Consider the following 24,537-nt stretch of genomic DNA (forward strand, 5'->3'; position numbering starts at 1 on the left):
ATCGTAATGTCACCAACCACCTTAGAGTTTTTTTTTTTTTTTAACCCTCCTCTCTACAGTAAAGTAAAGAAGAACACGCGAAAATCATGGCCAGAAAATAAACAAGTTAAACGAGAAAATAAAGCATCACCGACTCAAAAAAAAAAAAAAAACCTCAGCTTGGGCTGTAATGGTGGACTTTTGCACTTTGTGATGATGGGTTGGGCCGGTTGTACACAGTCAATTCTAAGATATACTACCAACAAAGTTAATTTACTTAATATAATTTGATCCATATTGAAAATTTTATAGAAACAAATCTATATATTTGTTGGCAAGAGGTTTTGTAAGTATCTTTGTAAGCTTTTTTTGAATTTGGAGACGTGCAGTGACTTTTATGACTCCTGTACCCACCTTACCTAAACTTTTCTTTTATAAAAAAAAAAATTCTGACAAATACTCCTCATCTCCTTTATTTTAAACAACTAATATTGACTTTACGTAAATTAGTGAAGTTTTGTTAAAGTTAGTTATTTCTTGTAAAATTTAAAATTATAATCAATAAAATCATTAATCAATAATCAGAGGAGTTTTTTTAATTACTACCTCTGAACTTATTTATAAAAAATACTTTATAGCTAAATAAAATAGTCCTAGTAGTTAAAGAGTTCTATAATTAATCAGTATGATGGGTGAAAAAAAAATTAATACTTTGGACAAAGTATATTATATTACAATATATGCCGGAGATTGTCGTAATAAAGATCGGAGCATGTTTGGTGTACCCAATGAAATAAGATAGCAATGATTGGGTTAAGAGACAAGTGGTTAAATATTTGATAAGTAATTAACAGGAGTGGAGTCTAGTAAAAAATATTAGTTACTTGTAAGTGATGAATTAAAGTTTAAATTTCTATTACGAAAAGTATTTACATTTAATATTTAATTGTGCTTTAAATAAAATTATTTTTAATAGAATAATGCATAAGAACAATAAAAGAAGAAGCAGCAGCAGCTAAGCAAGTTATTGTTCCTTTTTCAACAGAAGAAGTTCTTTTTTAACGGTGAATTTACAAAACGACTGATTGCAACATTAAATTTATCGATAAATGAAATGATGATGCAGTTAAATAAATAGATAAGCAAAGTCTTGCGGTCAAAAGATAATCATATCCTAAATCAAATGGGGGCACTTAGAGCTCAAACTTTACGAATTGAATCTTTAACCAACTCCTATACGCCGAAAAAAAATTATATGCAAACATTTTTTTTTAACTAAATCCATTGCCAGTAATTGATTTGCCTACAAAATATCAAACAAGCATTGACTGTTATGGAATCTTATTAATATTCTGGAATTTGATAAAGTATGCGGCTCGCATTTTATATTCTGTAGTCATGTGCTAGTGTTTCTAATTTCTGTCGGCAAAAAACGATTGATTTTGATGCACTTTTATTTCCACGGACGTGGATGCATAAAATCAGAGAAGAATGAACAAAGGAGAGTGCAGCGAGCAGAGGAAGCAACAAGGCAAACACGCTTTTCGAGTGTTATGATGCCAAACCGTCAACTATGTTGATCATTTTTGGTATTGCTTCCAAGGTTCATCGATCTCTTGATGTGACTCCCGCCAAATTGCTATGAGTGTGATTTCCAGAAGCAAGTGGCAACCCCAGATACAGATGATTTCAAGTGGCGGCCCATGGACCTGAAACCTTTCGGACGAGCCTGTGGAAAAACACAAACCAATCGAAGTAAGTCATTCCAATTTCCAAGGATCGGTGCCGTCCGACCACCAAGAGCCAAGCGTTCCTTGAAGTAAAATTTAAAAGAAATCACTCCTTTAATTTTATTTATAAATTATTTTTAATATATTTTATTAATATTAAAAAAATTTTAAAATTCATTAATTCTATTTTAAAATTTAATAAATTTTTAATTTATTCCTGTTAAATATATATATTTTAATAATATATTTTATCTCTTCAACATTCAATTAAGGGTAAAAAAAGTTTGTGATAAAAATTTAATGGTGTGATTTATAAATAAAATAATTTTTTTTATTTTATAAATAAGATAAAAAAGAGTAAGTTGAGAAGGGAAAATCTGGAGAGAAGACTGAGAAAAATAAAATATTTGGCTTATAGTGCGCGCGCGCATGTTTGATACGTGTTCAATTAAAGTCCTCAATAAAAGTGTTTTGATGACTTTTTCGGTGAGAAAGGAATAGCGTCCGACTTACTTGCTTTGGAAGGAAGTAGAAATCAAAACATTAAGTTGGGGTTGTTGAGTGAAAACAGAACTTCTTCTTTGAGAAACTGGCTACTTAAAAACAAGGGCAAGAGGCCAAAAAATTATGGAGAACCATTTTTGTTGCGAGTGTTTTTAATATAAATAGAAGTCACGTATTAAACAAAGTTAGATTTTTTTTTTATCAAAAATAAAGTTAGACTAAAGAAAAATGGGTTAAAATTTAATTTTGTCTTTGTATTTATTTTTTAAGAGCGCTGCGCACCCTATACTTTTAAGTGGGACAATTTTACTCTTGAATTATTTTTTCAAAAAGTAAAAAATCTCTCTATTAATAAACAGTTAACTTTGTCATTATATGCTGATATGACATGTACATGGAGTCATGTATAGTGATATATAAGACTTTAATAATGTCCTTTGGTGCTAATTTGCCCATAAATTCTCTTTTCAGGAGCATTGAGTATCCTAAAGTCTTTTTTAAGAGCACTGAGTACCATGAAGTCTTGTTAAAATAAAATTTAATAAATATTATTAAAATATTAATTATTTTAATATTTAATAATTTAAATATTATTATTTAAAATATTACGCCACCCATTTTAATATTTTAATATTTTATATTAAAAATAAAGCAAATGAACTTCTAAATTAACGAAAGAATTTTTTTTCTTATCTCTCTATTTTTTTCTTGTTAATTAAATTTTTTTGTAGTACATTAATGGAATAATGATATCTTTCAAATAAACATTTTTATTGTCATTTTATTAGCTTTGATTGTCATATTTTTTATTTTACATCTAACATTACAACGCATAAAGAGTATTAAATTTTGGTAACACAATATTTTAGAAGAAAATTGTTATTTGACCAAAAAAATTAAGGAATTTAACTAATATTAAAAATATAAGTAAGTTCTAACATACACAAAAAGCATAATAATTTGGGGTTACTATTTCAAAGAGAAGATCAAATATTGATATATAAAAAATAAAAAGTTATCTATAAATTTATAAAATGTTAGTTTGAGTTATTAATGTTTAAAAAGTAATTTATAAATTTTAAATAAATATTTATAAATATTAATATTTAGATTATTAAATATGAAAATATTTAATATTTTGATAATATTTATTACAATTTATTTTAATAAGACTTAAAGATACCCAGTGCTCTTAGAAAAAGGCTTTAGAATACTCAACGTTACTGAAGAAAAAGTTCAAGGGCAAATTAAATAAAGGACATGGTCAAAATCTAACCTGTCATTGTGCAAATACCCCACGCACATGTCACATCAATATATAATGGCAAAGTTAACGGTTTATTAACAAAAAGGATTTTTTGCTTCCTAAAAACATAGTTTAGGAGTAAAATTGCCACACTTAAGAGTATAGGATACCCAGCGCTTTTAAAAAATAAGTACAAAGACAAAATTGAACCTTAATCCATAAAAAATTCTTATACAAAATATGCTTATAACATTATTACTAGGTTTTGAATTAACATGTGACATTAAAATCACTTAATGTCAGTATATAATAAATAATAATTTTTATCTTTTTAGCAGATACACGAAATTTGGAGTGCTTAGCTAAAATTTGTTTTGATTTTTATTTTCTTCTTTGCTCGCTTTCTAATTGCTTGCAACCTTTGAGTACATATCATGATTAATAATGTATTGATAATTGTTAGATTATTCAAGTGTGAGTGGATTAAAAACTATACAAAAAATTCTATATTGAAAAAAGTTCAGCTTAATATCTAGTATAAAATAAAAAAATGACATATAAACTTGAGCGGCAGATTTGACAGCATTACTTTAAAAAATTTATTTATCAATATACTATATTTTTGAGCGGCAGATTATTCAAGAGAGATTTTGAGAAAGAGTCTGAAGAGCTATGTTAGGGTTTGAAGAAATTAACTATTGGGAGTATTTTAGAGCTCATAAATATTAAAGATAAGCTTTTTATACCTAAATTCTTCTCTCCTTTCATTTTCTTAATGGTAGAAGTTAAGGTTTAGTTGATAATGATGATTTTCGGTCTATATGATTTATAGGTCCAAACCCATTGACTTAAATAGAGTTAATGAGACTAGATTGAACTAATAAAACTTGATACTTATGGAGTTATGATGATTGGTGGTTGAGGGGTATTAAATATTCAAAAATTCTCCATTAATGTGTTAGTTGGAACAATATGTTTTCATTAATGACCATTAAAGAGCTCAATGATATTAATGAGGGTTAAAGGAAGCTAAGAAATCTTATGAATACTTTTATATGAGTCAAGGATAAATTTTGAGCATTAAAAAGAGTTGAATTATTAGTGAAAATTAGCTCAAATGTGGACATTGATGATTTACATTGTAAATGTTTATAGAGTGACTATCTTTGGTATCATTCTAGTTTCTTGAAAGCTTTGGAAGTGAGTATTTAAGGGGTAAAACCTTTGACTTCTTAAAGATTTTGATATAACCGGGAGAATTTTATCTTATACTTTTGTGTGTTAATTAACTTGTTGAATAATATTTGATAATTGAATTGTGTGAATTTGGTTAAAATGCAAATATGGCTTGCTTCATTTGAAAAGCCCACTATGAAGTGGTGATTTAATGTAGTTCAATTATTTTCAAAGTGTTAAGTACCATGATTATGAAAATAGGAGTTTAATGATTTGAGTTGATAAGAGTTCAATAATTTTGAAATATATAGAGTTCAATAATTGTGAATATATGAGGTAAAATGATTATAATAGATTTAGAGTTCAATTACTTGTTTGATTTGAAATTCAATGAAAATGTGTTTAGAGAGTACTATTTTTTCTTGTTTATGAGGTTTTATGAGTATATGTATAGTAGGAGTTCAATGATTTGTAAAATGGTAGAGTTTAATGAAATTAATTATGTGAAGTTTTATGAACTATATTAATTGTGGGTTATTGCATGAATATGCATTGCATGATCTTAAGAGGCAGGAGTTCACCTAGAAAGAGAAGTGAAGGATTAAATTCACATGGTAGGACTCCATCCGAGTTGATAGCTTGCTTGAATCGTATATGTACCTATTGTCCCATGTGTTCAACATCTATCACTAGTTCAACAAGAGACTCAAACCTAGCTAGCTATCAACTAGTTCAACGAGGAAGTTAATTTAGGGAGTATGACACTTCATAGTGTGAGAAAATAGGGAAAATCATGTTTCATAAGTGAGTTGGGTAAGTCTTGGCCGGGTAATCCTCTCACAAGTTTTTAGGCTAGGAGAGTCCTGGATTATAGACTATTCTAGTGTACTATAACCCACGGTTTTATGTCAAAGGAATTAGGAGGATATAAGGGACGTGTGATATGCATATAGTGATTGAGAGTACATGATTGTCTGTATTATGACCCCAATGATGATACTCATGAATTGAATCTTAATCACTTTTGAGTATATGTCATTTGATTGTGTAACAAACTTTCTTCTATATGGAAGTTGTTAAAAAGCATTATTTTCCAAATATGTGCTATTATGCCTGAAAATGTGAATTTATACTCTTAAACATTTTATGTTGTTTAGAGAATTGATTATATTTTTTACTTACATTTAAATTAATTGACATATATTAGTATAAGTTAATTAATTTTGGTTACTGAGTGGTTGTACTCATCCCACTGTCTTCAATATTATAGGAAATAGCTCAAGATGATTGGATAGAGGAAAGCAATCAGAGGCTTAAGATTGCAATCCTATTTAGTAGGCCTCTTTATTTTTGAGTCATTATATGTATGTGACAATTAAAATTGCCAACTAAGAATAATCCATTGGATCCTTACTTGTATTATGTTTTTTGTGAGTTGTAAGTATATTTTGGGCCTTAGAAAGTGAGTTTATGAAATGTGATATCTATGATATGGCTAAAATACTAATGTAAATAAGAGTTAGGCATAATGTGTGATGATTATGATTTATTTGATGAAAAAGTTGCTTGAAATCCCCCTTATATATTTTTGAGATTAAGGGGCTAAGTAGTAAAATTGTGATCTATAAGTGTTTGGTACAATGTGGTGCATTGCATAAGTTAATTTTGGTGTATTGCACATGGTCTAAGTGGTGTCAATGATTATTGGCTTTTGATGAATGAATTGGACACTTAGTTTTGAGAAAAATATTAAAAAAGTATAAGTTTTGAAAATATATCTAAATTTTGATTGTGTAATAATTTGATTATGAAATTAAGGCCATTAGTTAAATTTTGAAAAGAGCTTTTTATAGACATTAATTTGCATCAATTGGATGTCAGACGAAGGAATGGGACACATCAAAAGTTGTCTCAAAAGCTATCATTTGATAGCAGAAAGTTGTTGTCATGATACATGCAATGTGCCGCAACACATGATACTATAAGGCACGGCGTATGCCTTAAATTTTTATAGAATTATTTTATTTTCAAATTCTTTTGCTAATGCGCTCATGTTTGAAATGATCCTATACTTTCATATAATTGTGAACTTTAATTTATTTATTTTAAAGCCTTTGAAAATGGTGTTTGTTTTTAAACACTTGGGATTCTGACTTTTTCACCTAATTGTAACTAGGTATTATGTTAATTAATTGAATCCAATCTCTTAATTAATTGAGATTTAGAGTTAATCAGATTTAAAAAAATGAAGATATTACAACTAGCCCCAGCTGCAACGAAAACTTGTGCGCACTACATCATAAAATTGGACTAGCCCTGATTAGAGGCATGGATACTTGACATTTAGTGTGTCTTTTGTATGAAAAGGTTGTGGGATCACATTTGAGGAAAGACTGTTAGATTGTCTAAGTATGAATGAACTAAAAATGATGTGAGAAGTCTTACATCAAAAAAAAAAATTAGGCTTATTAATAATTAATATAAAATAAAGAAAAATAACCCATAAAATTAAATTTTGAGGTTTTAAATTAAGATATAATTCCTTTAATCTTCCCCATGCCTTCTCTTCTCCTATTCTCAGGTGGTGGCTCCCCGTTACTACCAAAAATAAACCACCCAAAATTAACATTAATTATCAATTAAAATATGGTCAATATCTAATGGCCACTAAATTATTGTAAGGAGGAAGGTGGCGCCACTAATCTCTGTGTCCATTTTATACAGGGGTGCAAAATATTCATCATGCTGACATAACCAGTTACACCATAATTAATTATTTATAACCCAGGATTTAAGCTGCGCTAAGGAAATATCTGCCACGAGAGATTTTTTCTCTCTCGTTTTGGTCTGTGATGTTTCTTTAATTTGTTTGTCATATTATTTGTCTAAAATGGATAGAATTATACTACATCTATAATGGCATTAATGCTTTAATTTTTAAAAGTGGATTAGCCATTTAACACAGCTGTCCTGTAATTGTTTGCCATCTATGTTAAAGAATAAACTTTCCCCCAGATATGATCTTTGATGATATTTCCAATATATAAATATCCAAGCTTCGTTTCAATCGTGGACACTTTTACTTACTTGTGCATACAGCATAAGCCAATCATCTTTTCAAGAACCAACGACTTGTTGCTTGCAAATAATATTAAGATTTAAGAATGACATCTCTGCGAAGGATATTGATTTGCTAAACACAAAATTCTATTTAACCACTAATATAATCATTCCATTTATCTACTCAGCGTGCCAAATATTTAACAGTAATAATTATTTAGTCATGCTTTATTTATGACTAATTAATTATCACTGTACTGGAATAGATACATATAGAGAACGCGGAATATTTAATTGCTCCACTGGAGAAGTTTAAAGGAAAGTGGCATCACTAATTATATTATTATAAATATTTTTAACGTTAAAAGAGCATCGGGGACGTTGAAAAATTGAAGTGATGATAATTCGTAAGCCAACAATTCCTACCACCACTAGCAATCTAAGCAAAGCAATAACCTGATAGTAAAGATTTGATTAATTGAATCGCATGCGTGTTGACAACATCGCCATCTCAATCTCACCCATCAGCACTAAGCCCTTATTTTCAGCAAATATTATGGATCCATCACTGCGAGCTATAATATTGCTGCATCTCTCTCTCTTTCTCTCGCGAGTGCCTTCTAAGTCTCAGGACCTGAAATTTCCAATTCTTCGATCGCCACAGGTTCTTGGAACTGACCTTGCATGTCTGCTTCAAAATTGATTGCTACCTGCAGCTGCTTTTGTATCAAAGTTGGATTTTGAAGCCTAACAAGCCATGTAAGCTTCTTCTCATGCATATAAAATTCTGAGGTGGACCACCACCACTCTCCCTAATGTGTCACAAGGCCGAACTATGTCACTTATTACATACGATTCTGATGGAGGATATGTCGAGTGACAAGGACCGAAAGGGAGAAAATTAAAGCTTACGATTCAATTGGCTGCTTTTTTTTTTTTTTATGAATGTCGCAAGAAAAAACTGAAGTCTTGAACAAAATCTACTCTTCACGCGTGCATGATGAGAAGCCTTTATAACCAAACCAAAAAAAGATAAAAGAAAATAGAGAAAAGGGGGGGCAACTTTGAATAATCTGAAGGCGGATCTCCTAATCTAAATTGTGTAATTCACTTCAGCAAATATGGAACTAAGCAAGACAAGTGAGAATTAACTAATGAGTTCATTATTCTCCCTCTCCTGTAATACGGGATCAATCCCTGAAAATACCGTTAAAATCAAACTTTTTAATTAGAAGTGTTTCCTTTTAAGCTTATAATCGCCGGATCCAACTGCTCATAAGCATACGGAAATTACTGCATGTGATCGGAATGTAATGTAATTTTCTATCATAACTAAACCAACAAGCTAAGGTTCGTTTACTCCTTCTGTTGTATGTTGACTCCCAAGACTAATTCAATTACCGATCGACCTTCAACGACGTGCTTGTTTGTTTTCTCTGTAGACATTCAAATCAACGTCTTCAAGAAGCAGCAATAATTATGAACCCCACTCTCATTCACATCGTGATAGATAAGTAAATTTTCTTCAAAATTCGGAATTGAATTAAGCCATAAAATGAAATTAAATTAACCATTTTTTTAAATAACAATAATTTCATCAAGGACCCAAAGTTATAAAATTAAATCACCAAAAATAAACTAAATTACTAACAGTATTTAAGCTCAAGTCTACTAATAAAAAAGTACCATTTAGCCTAGAAAGAGGGGGAAAATTACTCATGTTGAGAAAACCTCCCCCAATTATGGCCTGAGCATACAAAAATTTTGAATTAGGAGGGGCAAAGGAAATAGTGAAAATATGTGTGATTGGAATTTTTTGAAGGAGCACTCGGAAGAGTGGTCAACCACTTGGGCTTCCTCTGTGAGACATTCTTCCGGTCACAATCCACTTCCACTACACACCATCCTCTTAACCTGTCTCTCTCACTTTATTCTATTGACTCTCCAACTCGGCTCATTTATATGCACGTTTTAACTCAAAATGGCCTTCCGAGTCAACTCTCGAGTTTTACATGGGCATCCAATTTATCACCATTTAAATGATGATATGGAGTTTGGGCTTTGGATGGTGTTTTTGGTAATATTGAGACCTCCGTGAGGGTATTTTCCGAAGCAAGATTTCTTAAATACGCCCTGAAGCACTGCTCCTTCCTCTCATTCCGAAACCAGCTGAAAACTAATAACCACCTCCGAAACTAGCATTTTGTTTCTTTCTCCATTTAAGCACTTTCCGAGAGATAAAAATATAAACCATGGGCAATTGCTTAGTCCTTCAAGAGAACATCGTCAAGATCGTCAAAACCGATGGCAAAGTTCTTGAATACAAGGCACCCATTAAAGTCCACCAAGTTTTGACACAGTTTTCGGGCCATGAAATATCTGAGTCACTGCCTGTCGTCCGGCATCTCCAGCCCAGCACCAAGCTGCTCCGAGGTCAGTTATACTACCTCGTACCGCCGGCACCGAAAGCTGCGGCAAAAAAGGTAAGGTTTGCGAATCCAGAAGTAGAAAGTGAAGAAGAAGAAAGCAGAGTGGTAAGGATTAAGGTGGTTATCAGTAAGAAGGAACTGCAGAATATGCTGTGCAAGGGAGGTATTTCAATTAACAACATATTACCTCTAGTTCGTGATGAAAACGGAGAAGATCATGATGGTGAAGATAAAACTGACTATGGTTGCCAAGAGTGGAAGCCAGCACTAGAAACCATACCGGAAGTAAACTAGCGATATTTTTCTTTTGAGTTACGTTTTCAGTGTTTTTTCCTCATAGCTCACTAGTTTTGATTAGCATGCTGAGTAACGCTGTATTATACGCACATACATATCGGAAAAACACAATTAGCATCTCATCCTGGTGAGACAGGCGATCAATACTTCACATTCTCTCAGTGCTGGGTCCTGATCAGTCATTACGTAAACTTGCCGTTAACGCAGTTCATCAACTAGGTTTTCCGTACGTCTTTAGATTAACATAAAACACAATTAGATGGTGACCAGCTAGCAGACAGGATATACATGTGGTTAGCTTTACGTTAAAAGTCCCTAAAACCAAAATTTTTATGGCGTTAATTTTTAACATTATAAAACTAAACATATTCTAAATATCTGTCTTTGTTTCTTTAATTTTTTGCATTCAAATAGCTTTGTGGCCACAGGGCACGGACAATTAAGAAAGGCAACAAGCGTTATATTAATTATAAGCAAAAAAATAACCATGGATCACCTTCTTATGTAAAAGAAAGTGTGTGGGAGCTCTTTCTATTATTCAACCCGAGCGACATTAAAGAATTGAAAAGGAAAAAAAAAAAGTTAAGAGAAAAGGAAAGGATGGGGGCTAGAGCATCATTAATGGTAAAAAAATTCCAATGGCTAAAACTCATTAGCTTCTCTCATATGATGATTAAGATAAAATACCAATGGAGAAAAAATGATCATGTTCGCCATTCTTACAATGATGTTGCTATTGCCATCACCATTTCTTTCCCTGTTTCTACGCAATATATATATATATATATATGGCAATAACACCTATTGATGCACCTATGAAAGTTATATAAATAATACTATACCAACTAATCCAATAATATTAATTAGGAATTTGCCACTTGCCAGCAATTAAACCCAGAGAATGTCTTTCAGAATGGTTTGAAAATTTTAAATATATGATTGAGCTTGTTAAATATCTTCCCATCAACTATTTATCATTTTGTTTCTCACAAATCTCCAACTTCTGAGACCCATTTTTGCCTTCTTTTCTGTGCTACCTCGTGGAACAACTTCGCCATCGCAGTCTCTCGCCGTGACTCTACTTCCTCTGAAAGCTTTTCACACGATCCACAGATTTTTGTGTAGGGTGAGTTTGATTCTTTTTCTCAGCAATTTTCCTCACCTGCATTTTACACTTGATCTTATCTAGAACCCTGGATTGTGTCAAGCTAGGCCCTGTTTATTTACAAACTAACGCCTCTTCATTTTGGAATTCAATCGAACTTCCTCTCGTTCCTAATTTGGTTATCGAAACCACGCTTGCAAAATATTGGCATGTGGATATTCCCCCCATTCGCTCTTTCCTTTTCCTGTTAGATGACGTTATAAGAATGTATCGTTATTAGTCAAGGTGAATACAATTTGTTTAATCTCCTCTGATAAACGAGGATAATGAAATGACTATTATTATATTAGAAATGACTAGAATGGTCTAGAAAATAACTAAATTTTGAACCATAATTTAAATAAAATTGTTTATATTTTAAATTTAGTTATTTATTTTTCTTAATTTTATATTTTAATAATAAATTTATGAGATATTAAACTCGAACCATTTAAAAATGGATTGAGACGGGAAGTGAGAAAATAAAAATAAAAATAAGAGAAATGGAGAGAAGGCAGTTAGAAGAAAGAATTGCATTGATTAGCGTGAGGTATGAGAAAATGGAATAACTTCAGGGGTTCCGATCCTCTTCTCATTCCTTCTCTCTCCTTTTCTTCTCCTCATCCTCATTTCCACCCTTAAACAACAACATGAATGGTACAGATTTATTTGTTTTATAAAATAATTATCAAATTATTATATAAAAATAAAAATAAATTTAAACATTTTACCTGTACAATTTACAGTTATATACTGTTATTATTTTTTTTATAAATTACATTTTATTTCAGTTATAAACTATGCAGATTAAATTTTAACAATTTAAAATTATTTATTTATTTTTTAATATAATATTATGATGATTGTTATATAAAATAATTGAATCTGAACCCTTCATTTTTTAGTCAAAGGTGGAGATGGGGATGAGGGGAAGAAAAGGAGAGAAGGGATGAGAACAGGATCTCCTTCCATAGCCTTCAGGGCAAAAGATGTAAAAAGAGACGGGAGACAATGAGCTGGCAATATGTAATGGCAGTGTTGCCCTGTTGGGTTTAAAAAACAGGAGAATAATAGCAACGTTCAGGCGTTGGCGAGCTTCTTCCCTCCCTTTTTTCACTTTTTCTAACTTACCAATCAGCTGTTGGTAAAAAAAAAAAGGCACTCAACTTATTTCAATGATCGTCTTCTTCATCATGGCATTTATTGTTCTCCTTTTTTTTTTTCGTTTTTCTTCTTCTTGCATTTTGTTCTTCGATCTGATTATTCCTTGGCTTATGATCATGTTTCTTCCTCAATAGTCCTCCCCCATGATCATGTTTATTTCTCAATTAGCTATTGGTAAAAACAAAAAAAAAAGGCGGTATAGTTTGGTGAAATAAAAGTTAATGATTTGTTATTTTCAGGTTAAAAGTGCATTTTTATCTTTTAAGCATTATTCGAGGAGCGTATAACACCATAAATTATTAGTTAGAGCAATTTTTTTAAAATAATCAAAACAAAATATTTTTATTTTTGTCATCAAATTTTCAATGTTTACTATTAAAAAATACTAACTACAACTCTAACTTTAATTGTTGGGGAATTTAACAATAAGAGTAAAAATATTTTATTTTACTTGATTTAAAGGTAAAGTTGCTCCAATCAATATTATAGGGTGTTGGACATTTCTTGAAAAATATTTCAAAGGCAAAAAACATTTATACTTATATTTATAATAATAACTATTCGCATATTCCCCAGCAAGCTTTTCTTGTACCTTTTTTTTTTGTATAATTGACTGGATTATAGCTAATAATTTCTTATTACATATATAATTTTTAAATTTTCAATTATTTATTTTCACCAGTAATTCAGTGATGGGCATGGGCGTGTCTTCCTTTCCTTTCCTTTTCTTTTTTTCAAAAAGACAAAAGGGTCAAGTTACAGATAATTTTTTCTTACAAAAGTGTCGAGTACGGGCCACTCTAGTCTTATTTTATTCTTGGATCCATGCAGATAAGGCGGAAGCAACAATAGAGTTTAGTGTCTGGCACCAGACACTTCGGTAGGAAAACAAAAAAATTGAAATGTTAATATTAACATGCATAAAATAACATGGCGAAAGAGAGTTAAAAAAAAAAGAAAAAAGAAAAACAAAATAAAAAGAAAGAGCGAGAGAGACTGCCATGCAACCATGAATGTTAAAATTAATATACTATTTGAACTACAGAGCAGGGGATACATCGATACAATATCAGTGAAAATTAAATACATGTATAAATAAATGAAGAAAAAATCACAATCAAGTTATTAGATATTAAAAATAATATTTTACACTTCCTAAGGTTTTAAATTGAGATTTGAGATAAACATTTATTATAATAAGGTTAACATATCGAAACTTTATTATAACATTTTAGATTAAATGAAAATGGCAGAAACCTCCACCAAGTGACTGTCAAATTGTTATCTAACTATATTTACAAATGACATGCATCACAATCAGGTACACAAGATCTTCTGGTGTTGGAGTCTCTGATTCATGTCATACCGGACGAGTTCCTATCTCGCTATTTACAACAGGGCTGTTGAAAAATTAAGAGTGCCTCCTGATTTTAAATTTGGAGGACAGAGTTCCTATTCACCTTTCCATTCTACCTCCAATGCAATCTCGTTGCGTCGTTGAAATGGAAGCGTGAACGGGGGATTATACTGCAATCAAAATAAAGAACAAATATCACAAGTTGGACAAAAAGGCTACTCGCTGAGACTTTTTACCCTTGCGGCACGGTTTGTTACCCTGAAAATTTAAAATTCCCAGCATCTATAAACATACTTATAAACTGCAAACCAAGCAGCCCCTAAAGCTCTCACCTGCGCAACTTCTACTGAAGAGCCCTCTTTAACTTTATATTCTCTGTCCCTTTTCAATCCTTCTCGTAGTTTTAATTCTCGTCGCTGAACTTCTTCATCATTCACGTAACCTGATTCAGAACGCAAGAACGGTAAAATATTTCAATGGGATCTGAAAAACATTTAAATAGAAATGATTTCTTCGTTTCTTCGTGCTTAGTACAACTAATGGTACGAGGCCGACTAATTCATTTTTAACTTTATATAGAGTTATCAAATAACGGAGTTTTGTGTATATAAAACATGCACACATCCACCTAAAACTTTATGATTCAAGCGGCAATTACCTGGCCTTCCTAGGTTGGGCTAAGGCACCGGGCTTAAAAGACTAGGTTCGGTGCAAAATCAAGCTAGGCCAATGCCCAATCCAGTCAGTTTTAGTTCTCAACTCGTCTTCTTTCCTTTCTAAACATATACAAACAAACTCACGTAGTTCTCAACTTCTCATGATCTAGAATTCTAGACTGTGGACTTTGTACTTTCAATAGTACTGAAAATTTAAAGTGGTACAGCTTTACTGTCTAATATAAATGGAATCATAGATGAAGAAGGGAAAAAATTCCATATTTAATTTCTTATTAAAAAGGCAAGGGCTAACCTGAAAAGGCAACTACCGCAACTATTTTTCTGGGGACCTCTTTGATCATCACAGAGGAATCTTTAGGCAATGGTAAGTTGGCACCATACTTTGATGGCATGACAAAAGACATTTTCCACTTTCCATGATCTTCCATCTAAAATAATGTCATACTGGATTAGATCATTATTGGAAAGAACATTGAAGGAATTGCAGTATCTTATGCAAGTTAATTGATGATTTAACAGCAATATCTTATGCGCGTTCCGAAGTAAAAGAAAACCAAGATCCCCTTTTCTACAATATAGCTACAATTATATTGTTAAAAGAGCTCTAAGTCAATTAAGCTTGAATTCTGTCACGCTGATAGCGGGAGGTCAAAATCATCCATTTTGAGAATAAGTGGTCCAACTGTTTCACTACCACAAGCAGAACAATGTGTCTTGAGTTTAGTTACTCATAAGAGATCATTCTAGCAATATTTAGGAATTACTTTTGTCTATGTTCAGTTGCACTTCATAGTTTTATGCTGTGTCTGCAAGGGTTTGTCAGTTTTGGCTGTTAAGCTGCTAGCTATTGTTTTCACTTTTTATATCTAAAGAGATATGATCATATTTATCAAACTAAATAACTCAGATTATTGATAGCCTCACCGGCATTGTATAAGAAGTATAAAAGTAAAGATAGAGATTGAAATTGCACAAATTACATGGAAAAGAATAGTACCCTTGTTGTCAACACAGGCGTTGTCATATCCATTTTAACCCCGTCATTCTCATCCTTGCGTGTAAAAACAGGTGTTGTCATCTCCATTTTCTCCTTCTTTGTGTTCTAATATCATAATAACAGTATAAATCCATTACTCATTTTAAAACATGAAGGAAAAAGAACAAAAGATATTCGTACGTCACTTCCACATGCAAAAGTTTCACTGCCTAATAGTGAGTGTCTATGAATTCAGTTACTCGGAAAGAAGAGAGTAACAACTACACGGGTGCAACTAGTGTGCATCCGCATGTACCATTACTCGAAAATAGAAAGGGATGTAGTGACCAAAGGCAGCCCAGTAACGTAATTGAAGTTCAGTTCTGAAACTAAAAATTACCTTCCCAAAAAGATATTCAGCTAGGACATTAAAGGACTGGGAGGCACTATAGAAGTCAAAGCCACTCTTCCCAGGCATTGTAGTCTCTGCTACAGAGTAAGGCTGCATAGAATAAAATCACATCAAGGTGAGAAACATGCCCAATAGCCCGAGACAAGATTGTTCACCATAACAGCAAATCACTTTATTTTTTTTTGGAAAAAAAATTAAGCACATGGAGAGTTTCGCGCAGAGTCGTACACACACAAACACCCACCCACCCACACACACACACACACACACACAATGAAAAGGACTACAGAACACGTACAAGCCCCTTCTAAGAGGAAATATCAAATTCAACGAAGATTTACTTCATCCTGCACCCACACGTCATGGGTGTACAGCTTTGTATGCTGTATATTAGGTGTTTGCTTTCTAGCTAAAACATTTTCCTTAGTCGATTTATCTTCAGTCAATACAGATGGAACCCATAAATACCTCAATTTCCCTGATCTCATACTGGTCCCGCGTACCGAGAACTTTGAACTTCACAGTCTCAAGGTCCGGAACTACAGAGAAGGCCCAAATAATTCGCAAAACGGGAAAAGGAACAATTAGAATAACTCAATTTCATATTTGACGATGAAAATCAATCATATATAATACCTGCCATCAGAGCCTCTTCGAGAGTCCGGCTTTCAAATCTTTTGGGAAATATGTATTTAGCAGTTTCAGTGGCCGCGTCCGCTAGAACTGTGACGGAAATCCGTAAAAACCAATCAAGTGAATTAGATGGATGGCAGAGCGAAGACACTAACTTACAAGAGGAAATAAAAAGAATTGTGCATTTACGTCTCTGAGACAAAGAAGTGGCTTGGGAAGCAAGAGCGAAAAGCAGAGAGTATCGAGCTTCGAACGCAAACATGGTTCTTCGCTGGGTTAGAGATGTGCTGATTCTGTTGCTGGACGCAGAATTGGTAATAATCGATGAGTTTTTTTTAGGGGTTCCTGGAAGGGGGACGAAGACTAACGATGGGTTGTTGCAAAAAAGCATTTTTCCTTAGGAACTCGAGGCACGACCTTCTATGTATGGTAATGAATGGTTGCCTCGCCTCGCCTCACCTCATAGGTTATGGTTTTGGGTTTTTTGAATATCTGCCGCTGAGTGCAGAAAGCCAGAAAACGATTGAATTTGGAATGTGTGTCACATAAGAGGTCATTAACTACGATTTTTTCCGGGAGTTTTGAAATACATATTATTTTAGACTTTTGCTACAGTGCACCCCAATTTTCTTCTTAATCTCATAAGCCGTACATAACTCATTGATACTGGTGCTCCGTCCTGTTCCAGCTTCTATGTGTTTGGATTAAAAAATTTAACTGAGGTTAGGAGTCAATTGAGGTTAGCAAACTGAAGTTAGAAAAAAAGTCAATTAATGTAACGTGATTTATGTTTGGATACTTTTTTTTCAAAAGTCAGTTAGATAAATTAAAATTCGTTTGGATGATTTGATTAAAAAGCCAGTTGATAAAATAGGATGTTTATACTTTTTGACTAACTAATAAGTAAAAAATATTAAACTTCAAATCACAATTAATAAGTAAAATATCTTAAATATTCAATTACAAAAACCTAAAATAAATTAATATTCAATTGATATGAAGTACAAATTGAACTTTAAAGGGTATCCTTTCCATTGTAACCACTTCAATTCTAGAGGGAAAGATTTGAACTTCCCTTTCAATCTCACATTATTGATCTGAAGCAGCACCAAGTTCACCATTGTTTCGAAGGACTTGGTTTGAAGCACTACAGCATTTCTATCTATCTTAACTTGTTGAAAATATTTTTTGTTCAACTGCTTAAGGAATGCCCAGGCATTTGCAAAACTCAAACCCCATTGAAGGTGTTTCCCAAAAATTACTTCATCCTTATGATCTTTAGTAGATCTTTCCTCTAAGTCTAGGACTATGCCTTGAATACTCCTCGTTCCCTACGGTATCGAAAGCAGCCAAATATTTAACAACATATGTAAGGAATTGGTATTGTTATCAGGGGAGCGGAGAAGAAGCTATAAAAATCGCTAACACCAAAAATCTGAGGCACTTGTGTGAAATGCATGTCAGACATTATATATAATATTTAATGCATGTCAAGATTTTCCATTGGTCTAATATATGCACAGCATGCAATTTGAGAACGTATTACGACATTGTAGTATTTTATTGAACCAAATTTGATTAAGATAATTGCAATATGATTAAATAATCTGACATGGCTGCCTTATAAAATTCTGTCTTTTCTTTTGTTTGTCTTAGTCACTCCTCCTGCCCGTAAAAGACAAGTAATGCGAGGACATGCATTCTTTTGTTTTACTGAAACATACAAACAACTATCACCATTTAACTTTAAATTCTTTTGGAAAAACTCAGCAACAGAATAGTGTAGTTATCTACATAAACACCCATTTATTTCAAACCCCATTAAAAAAATGAAAGTAGAGCAAATAGTTCAGACTTTATAAACCAAAGCAATAAATGAAAGCTGCTCACAGTTCATTAAAAAAGAAAAAAGAACCAGAGTGAGGACGGCACAGCAAGGAATGAGGTGACGTAGGCAGAGCAAAATCAGAAGATGAAGAGGAAGAAAAAAAAACTCAGCATAGCAGCAACCTTCGTCAACGAATGAGATGAAAGGAAGAACCTTAATTGCCAAGGACAGTCGATGAGGAGTAGATCCAGCGACGAAAATCTCAGATCTGGTGGAGATGGTGGAGATCGAGACGCGACTGTAATGTGGAGAAACCACTGCTCAAGAAACTATACTTTCATCTCAGACCTCGGTGCTTCAACATGGAGATGTTGGAGCTTCAACTAAGGTAGAAGAGAAGCAGATCTGAACGCGACCTGGTGCTAGATGTCTGGAGCTCAGGAGGTGAAGCGAAGCAGATATAGAGGTGCTGCATAGGAGGTCACGGGAGGAAGAAAGCAACACAAAAAAAAAACCAGATACCTCGTGCCTGGCAGGTTGAAAGCTAAGAGGAGAGAGAAAGCATGCAAATTTTAAAACATAATTTAATGAATGCAACGGTTTGCAACGTGAACGCTGATGCAAAAGCCAAGAGAGTGGGCTTCCGAAAAAATGCTCTTTTTTTGCTAACTGAGGTTGAGATTTTTTCTTAATCCAAACAAAACAAAATGAACTTTTTTTGTTCTAATATCAGTTGGGCTGATTCTAACTAAGGTTGATAGCTAATCCAAACATGCATTAAATATAAGTTGGTTAACTAATTTACAATTGTTAATAAAATAAGTTAGGTTTTCCTTAAAAAAATCAGTTTAGTTAATTATTTGCTATTAATGTATTAAACTTATTTAATAGTTTTCATAAGACATTTTTTTCATTAATTTAGTCTAATACTTCAGTCATCCTCGAAACAAACTCCCCAAACAAAATTTAGTTTTCATTAACTGAGGTTTTTTTTTCACGGTGATTGAAGAAATAGTTTACTATCATTATTGAAAAATGTTATTTATAAAATGAAGAATCACACATTAGGCCTTAAAAGAGTAAAAAATTGCACTTCTAGCTCAATAAATTTTATTATTACACTGTAGGGCCAAGAGCGCCTGTTACAATTTTTTTAAGAGTGAAAGTACAATTTTGCTCTAATATGATTTAAAAACTCAAATCATATACAATACAATATTTATCGATGTACAATACAATATCCATGCATTTTTAATTGATCAATAGATTTAATAAAATGTACAAGTGATATATACAATATATAGCATAATGTTCATAGACACACAACACAATGTTCATACATTTTCAATTAAATGTCCATGCGTGGACACACATGAATATTATTTTAAGAATTCATTAACATTATATTGTGTATCTATAAATATTGTATTATGCATGCAAATAATATGAATATCGTCCTGTGCATTTATAGATATTTTATTGTGTATTCATAAATATTGTGTTATACATGATCTAAGTTTTTACATCACATAAGGGTAAAATTGTACTTCCACTCTCAACAAAATTTAAAACAAAAACTCTTGAACTTGTAGTACAATATCAGAATGTATTACACTTAAAGTAAATTTTTTTGCTATTTTAAAATTTACAGTGCGAGTCTTCCTTTATAAAAAGAAAATAACATCATAGTCCTTCACCCCCCCTAGCTTGATTGCATGCGAACTTATTTAAAACTTCAAAAATACTCATGAATTATACTATTTATAATTGCAGAGTAAAATGTTTTTTTGGTTTGGTACAATGGAATGGCTTTTGGTGGAGCGAAAGTGAGAATGGAAATGGGAGCGAGGGTAAAAATGAGATTTTAAAAATGTATAGCATGTGAAATACTGACATAGCTTTTATTCCATATTTATAATATAATAGCAAAATATCATTTTTACTCTTGGCCTGAACAAAAAAAAAAAAAAAGAAAAAAAAATTGCTTATGAAGCAAGAACATTCTCAACCATCGTGCACAAATTGTTGCCAACAAACAAGAGAGCAAAACCACCAAAAAACTAGCGAAAGATCAACTTAAGAAGCAGCAAAACAATATTGAAAAAAAAAAAAAAATAGTAACTCCAAATCGAACAAGGACCCAAGCTAAACCGCCCGAAAGAGGCTTGGACGGTACTACGCATGCATCTCCATTTCAGTGGTTGAATTTACGAATTGATCAAAATCAGTATGGACATCTTCATCAATGGCGAAACGCGAAAGTCGAACAATGAATGACCCAAATCACTAATAGTGGAGAAGAGCGCCGAACTCTGGTGAAGAAAGGGAACAAATCCCCTTTCTTGACTTCATGACTGCGGTAGCGGACAAGATTTATTCAGCGACAGAGAAGATGATGGAGATCTCAGATTTGGGTTGCCGCCATTACACTGGAGAAAGGGAGATGACTGGAGACGGAGGCTACTAAGAACAAAGGCCATTTTTGTCGACGTTCAAAGTTGGGTAGAAGACAAAAATGAGGAGGAGGTTGGAAGGTGAGGGTTGGCGATGGAGGTCCAACAACGACAGAGAAGCCAGTCGGAGTGTGAGGGAGAGGAACCACGATGGAGAAGGGGAGACGGTAAGATGGCAATGCATTGCAGGGGTCATTTGGTAAAAGAAGAAGTGTGTACGGTTAATTGCAACAAACTATGATTAAATATAATTTTAAGCTGGGGTAATTTAATCGCTCAAAAATTCATTCCCAAAAAATGGACCAATTATTAAAGAGTATCAATCAGTTCGATGTCAAAATATTTAAAATCAATTGGCCTAACAATGCTCAAAGTATAAATCGAATCAAACCAAAGATTAAATTGAAATTTAACAATTAAATTCAGTTAATTAATTTGGTTTTGAACTACTTGGATTCGAGCTAACTTTTTTTTTTTACTAAAATAATCAAAACTTATATATAAAATTGAACTTGTAAGGTAATAATAGCCATGAGGTTTAGAGTTTCAACTTATTAAATTATATACTTACTTTTATTTAAATATAAAATAAAAAAATAAAATAAAATAAAGTAATTAATAAACTAAATATAATTTATAAATTAATAAATACAAACATATATATATATGATAATTCGATGGGCTAACCTATTCAATTTTAAATCTTATCAATTAAGTCGAACCCATCAATTAAAAAAATTTTCAAAAAAAAAAACTTGAATAAATTAAATCAAATAATAAAAATTCCATTCAGTTTTGCTCACTCCTATCAAACCATGGTCTGTTAATGGAATAAAGATTACCTCAAATGAGGTAATGAGCCATTCCATGGTAATGACTACTCCCGTGTGTCAGATGAGGTAATGAGTTGTTCCATTATCCCGCATTCCATTGCACCAAACGTGGCCTTAGAGGAGAAGAGAAAATTAATCAAGCACCTTTGAGAAGATGGGCATCAGGCCGTTGTCTCGTGACTTTCGTAATTATCGCGTGACTGAATAGGGCCAGGTGCCTTATTTTATAAAGAATATATTACTTCAGTCGTGATTCTTCATTAGTACTTTATGTAGAAGAGAACAGAGAGAAGAGCTAATTCCCTGAACCCATACTCATACATGAACACAGAGTCTGAGACGACATTTCTGCTCAGATAATAAAACTTGAAAACAAGCACTGATTTAAGTCGACACCCTTTTATAAGGACATTCAACGATAACAAAATAATGAGGGCAGTTGGTAAAACACTACTTCTCAAACGAAATACATGGCCATCTGAACAGAATTCTGCTTAAAGCCACACTTCTCGTAGAACACTTTGTTCTCAAGACTGCAATCAAGTATCACCTTATAGCACCCCATTGAACGGGCATGATCTGTAAGGAACTGGATAACTTTCTTTCCCAATTGCTTCCCCCGTGCACTGGAATGAACAACAACATCTTCAATATGTCCAACCTTGCCACAATTTCTTAGAAACTTCTTTTCAATGAACACACTTCCTGTAGCAATAATCCTCTCACAAAGTTCATCTTCTATAACACATATAACATGATCATCTCTGATAGAACTGAGCTCGTGAAATCGATCCTGAAATTCCTTGTCAGAAACTGAATCACAGACACTAAGTTGTTGCAGCAACTCTATGAAACCTTTCCCCTTGTCTGAGATCTCTAATTTTCTGACTCTTAACTTCTGCTCCACGCCAGGTGACTCATTGTTCTGCATCTTGTTCAGCGCAACTTCTGTTTCTGTAAAAGTTACTGCGTATATACCATCAACTCAAATCAACCATTGGATATCACAAGAGCATTTTATCCTCAGAAAGCAGGAAAGAATAAACTAAATTTATTAATAGCATCAACAATGCACATGAGTGCCATAGAATTCATTTTTCTAACCCTAATATTATTATACTGGATCCCAATGTCATCAGCACATTGTCGTCCATAATAATTTCTTCTCAAATGGTAGCTCAAGCAACAAAGATAAAGTGAAAAGTTTGTCATTTCAAAATTCAAATAACTGTCAACAAAAAGAGCAACTACAGATCATCGAAGAGAGATTTTCTCAAGCGATGAACACCGACAGAAGTCTAGTAAATTCCCTTACGAAATAATGTGGCAGTGAATTCAGAAGGATAAAACATGATCAACATTATCAGCGTCATAGCTAAATCGTACCGATTCGAAAGTTTTCCCAATAAGAAGAAAAGGAGAAAGCAAGTACAGACGTGAGAATACCAGCAATATTGTACTAGCACCTAGCTCGTAATAACAGCTTTAATGAATCCTAGCCCCTTACATGATATTCAAAAGAGTTAAGATGCATTTTTACCCTTGAACTTTTTCTTGAGGAGCAATTTTACCTCTGTACTCCTAAGTGGGTCAATTTTATTCCTAAACTATTTTTCAAGTAGCAAAAAAACCCCTCTACCTGAGGGTGTATGGATATTGATATCGATGATATATGATACAGGAAGGGGTATGATAAAATAGTAGGAGAGAGAGGAGTTCAGTTATCTGGAGGACAAAAGCAGCGGGTGGCTATTGCATGAGCCATAGTAAAGAATCCGAAGATATTACTTCTAGATGAAGCTACCAGTGCCCTGGATGCTGAATCTGAGAAAGTGGTTCAGGATGCATTGGATCAAATCATGGTGGAAAGAACGACAGTGATAGTGGCTCGCAGGTTATCCACAGTTAAGAGTGCAGATTTGATTGCAGTAATTAAAAATTGGGTCACAGAAGAGAAGGAAAAGCATGAAACTTTGCTCAACAAAGGCGATGCCTATGCCTCTTTAGTAGCATTGCACACGAGTTCTTCTTTAAAAGAACTCAATTGAGTTCCTTCAAGTTACACGTTATATATTACTCAGCAAACCAAAGACCTTGTAAGATTAAGACTTCACAGTAAATAACTATGAAATATTAACAAGAAAAATGTCAATCTAAAGACTATGTAGGTGAACTGTCAAAGTTAAAATATAAGCAAAATTGCGTTCATGCTGAGAATGAATTGCGTTCATATTTATTGATACAAAATTAAGGTTGCTTTGTCCTTCCCAAAAAAGAAAAGAAAAGTTTTTTGTGGGTTTGGATCAGCTCGAACAAATAGTTCAAGACTAAAATTATCCCATTTATTAATATAATAGTAAAACTGCTTTTTGAGAAAAAATTTAAATATAAAAATGCACATTAACCCTATCTAAATTGAAAAGTTTATTCATTGTTACCTTCTCCGCAAAAATTGATCGTACATCAATCAAAGCCTTTGGCTTAGTTCTTTGGGAGCGAGAGGAGAGCTCGACTGAGATGCTATGAGCCTTTGGCTTTGGAGGGATCGAAACCTTGCCTTCTGAACAGCATCTGTCACTTGAGGCTCTGATGAGATTGAAGAAGATCGAAAATGATGACGTCGCTATTTGAAGCGGCGT

General features: G+C 32.9%; 3 protein-coding genes across 4 annotated transcripts; 1 reads left to right on the plus strand and 2 right to left on the minus strand.

The window, feature by feature from the left end:
• Positions 1 to 9,835: 9,835 nt before the first annotated feature.
• LOC129307368 (uncharacterized) lies at positions 9,836 to 10,582 on the plus strand. Its single transcript, XM_054948305.1, has one exon. It carries the CDS (start codon positions 9,948 to 9,950, stop codon positions 10,416 to 10,418), a length of 471 nt encoding a protein of 156 aa, XP_054804280.1. The 5' UTR covers positions 9,836 to 9,947; the 3' UTR covers positions 10,419 to 10,582.
• A 3,334-nt stretch (positions 10,583 to 13,916) lies between these two features.
• On the minus strand, positions 13,917 to 17,321 carry LOC129306571 (heme-binding-like protein At3g10130, chloroplastic). The gene is made up of 8 exons (XM_054947244.1): positions 16,974 to 17,321; positions 16,788 to 16,874; positions 16,620 to 16,690; positions 16,140 to 16,241; positions 15,761 to 15,865; positions 15,056 to 15,191; positions 14,419 to 14,528; positions 13,917 to 14,256 (listed from the first exon to the last, which is right to left on the minus strand). Exons 1-8 carry the CDS (start codon positions 17,173 to 17,175, stop codon positions 14,182 to 14,184), a joined length of 888 nt encoding a protein of 295 aa, XP_054803219.1. The 5' UTR covers positions 17,176 to 17,321; the 3' UTR covers positions 13,917 to 14,181.
• Positions 17,322 to 22,187: 4,866 nt separating this feature from the next.
• On the minus strand, positions 22,188 to 24,492 carry LOC129306249 (glucosamine 6-phosphate N-acetyltransferase). Of its 2 annotated transcripts, none has more exons than XM_054946723.1 (2): positions 24,337 to 24,492; positions 22,188 to 22,864 (listed from the first exon to the last, which is right to left on the minus strand). In XM_054946723.1, the coding sequence occupies exon 2, from the start codon at positions 22,827 to 22,829 to the stop codon at positions 22,356 to 22,358; it is 474 nt and encodes a 157-aa protein (XP_054802698.1). In that variant the 5' UTR covers positions 22,830 to 22,864; positions 24,337 to 24,492; the 3' UTR covers positions 22,188 to 22,355. The 2 variants fall into 2 exon arrangements, with proteins under 2 accessions (XP_054802698.1, XP_054802699.1); XM_054946724.1 differs by having other exon boundaries at positions 22,188 to 22,852; positions 24,337 to 24,485.
• Positions 24,493 to 24,537: the final 45 nt, after the last annotated feature.

Source organism: Prosopis cineraria, unplaced genomic scaffold, assembly GCF_029017545.1.
Source record: "Prosopis cineraria cultivar Desert tree isolate PC_DT_omini unplaced genomic scaffold, ASM2901754v1 PC3, whole genome shotgun sequence".
NCBI lineage: Eukaryota > Viridiplantae > Streptophyta > Magnoliopsida > Fabales > Fabaceae > Prosopis > Prosopis cineraria.

Bases quoted from the DNA above. Each gene is read 5' to 3' on its own strand.
- LOC129307368 (XM_054948305.1), top strand. From the start codon at position 9,948: ATGGGCAATTGCTTAGTCCTTCAAGAGAACATCGTCAAGATCGTCAAA.
- LOC129306571 (XM_054947244.1), bottom strand. From the start codon at position 17,175: ATGCTTTTTTGCAACAACCCATCGTTAGTCTTCGTCCCCCTTCCAGGA. The intron at 16,242-16,619 runs GTATTTATGGGT...TATTCTATGCAG, and splicing joins ATGAGATCAGGGAAATTGAG to CCTTACTCTGTAGCAGAGAC. The intron at 14,529-15,055 runs GTTAGCCCTTGC...GTTCTGAATCAG, and splicing joins TGCGGTAGTTGCCTTTTCAG to GTTACGTGAATGATGAAGAA.
- LOC129306249 (XM_054946723.1), bottom strand. From the start codon at position 22,829: ATGCAGAACAATGAGTCACCTGGCGTGGAGCAGAAGTTAAGAGTCAGA.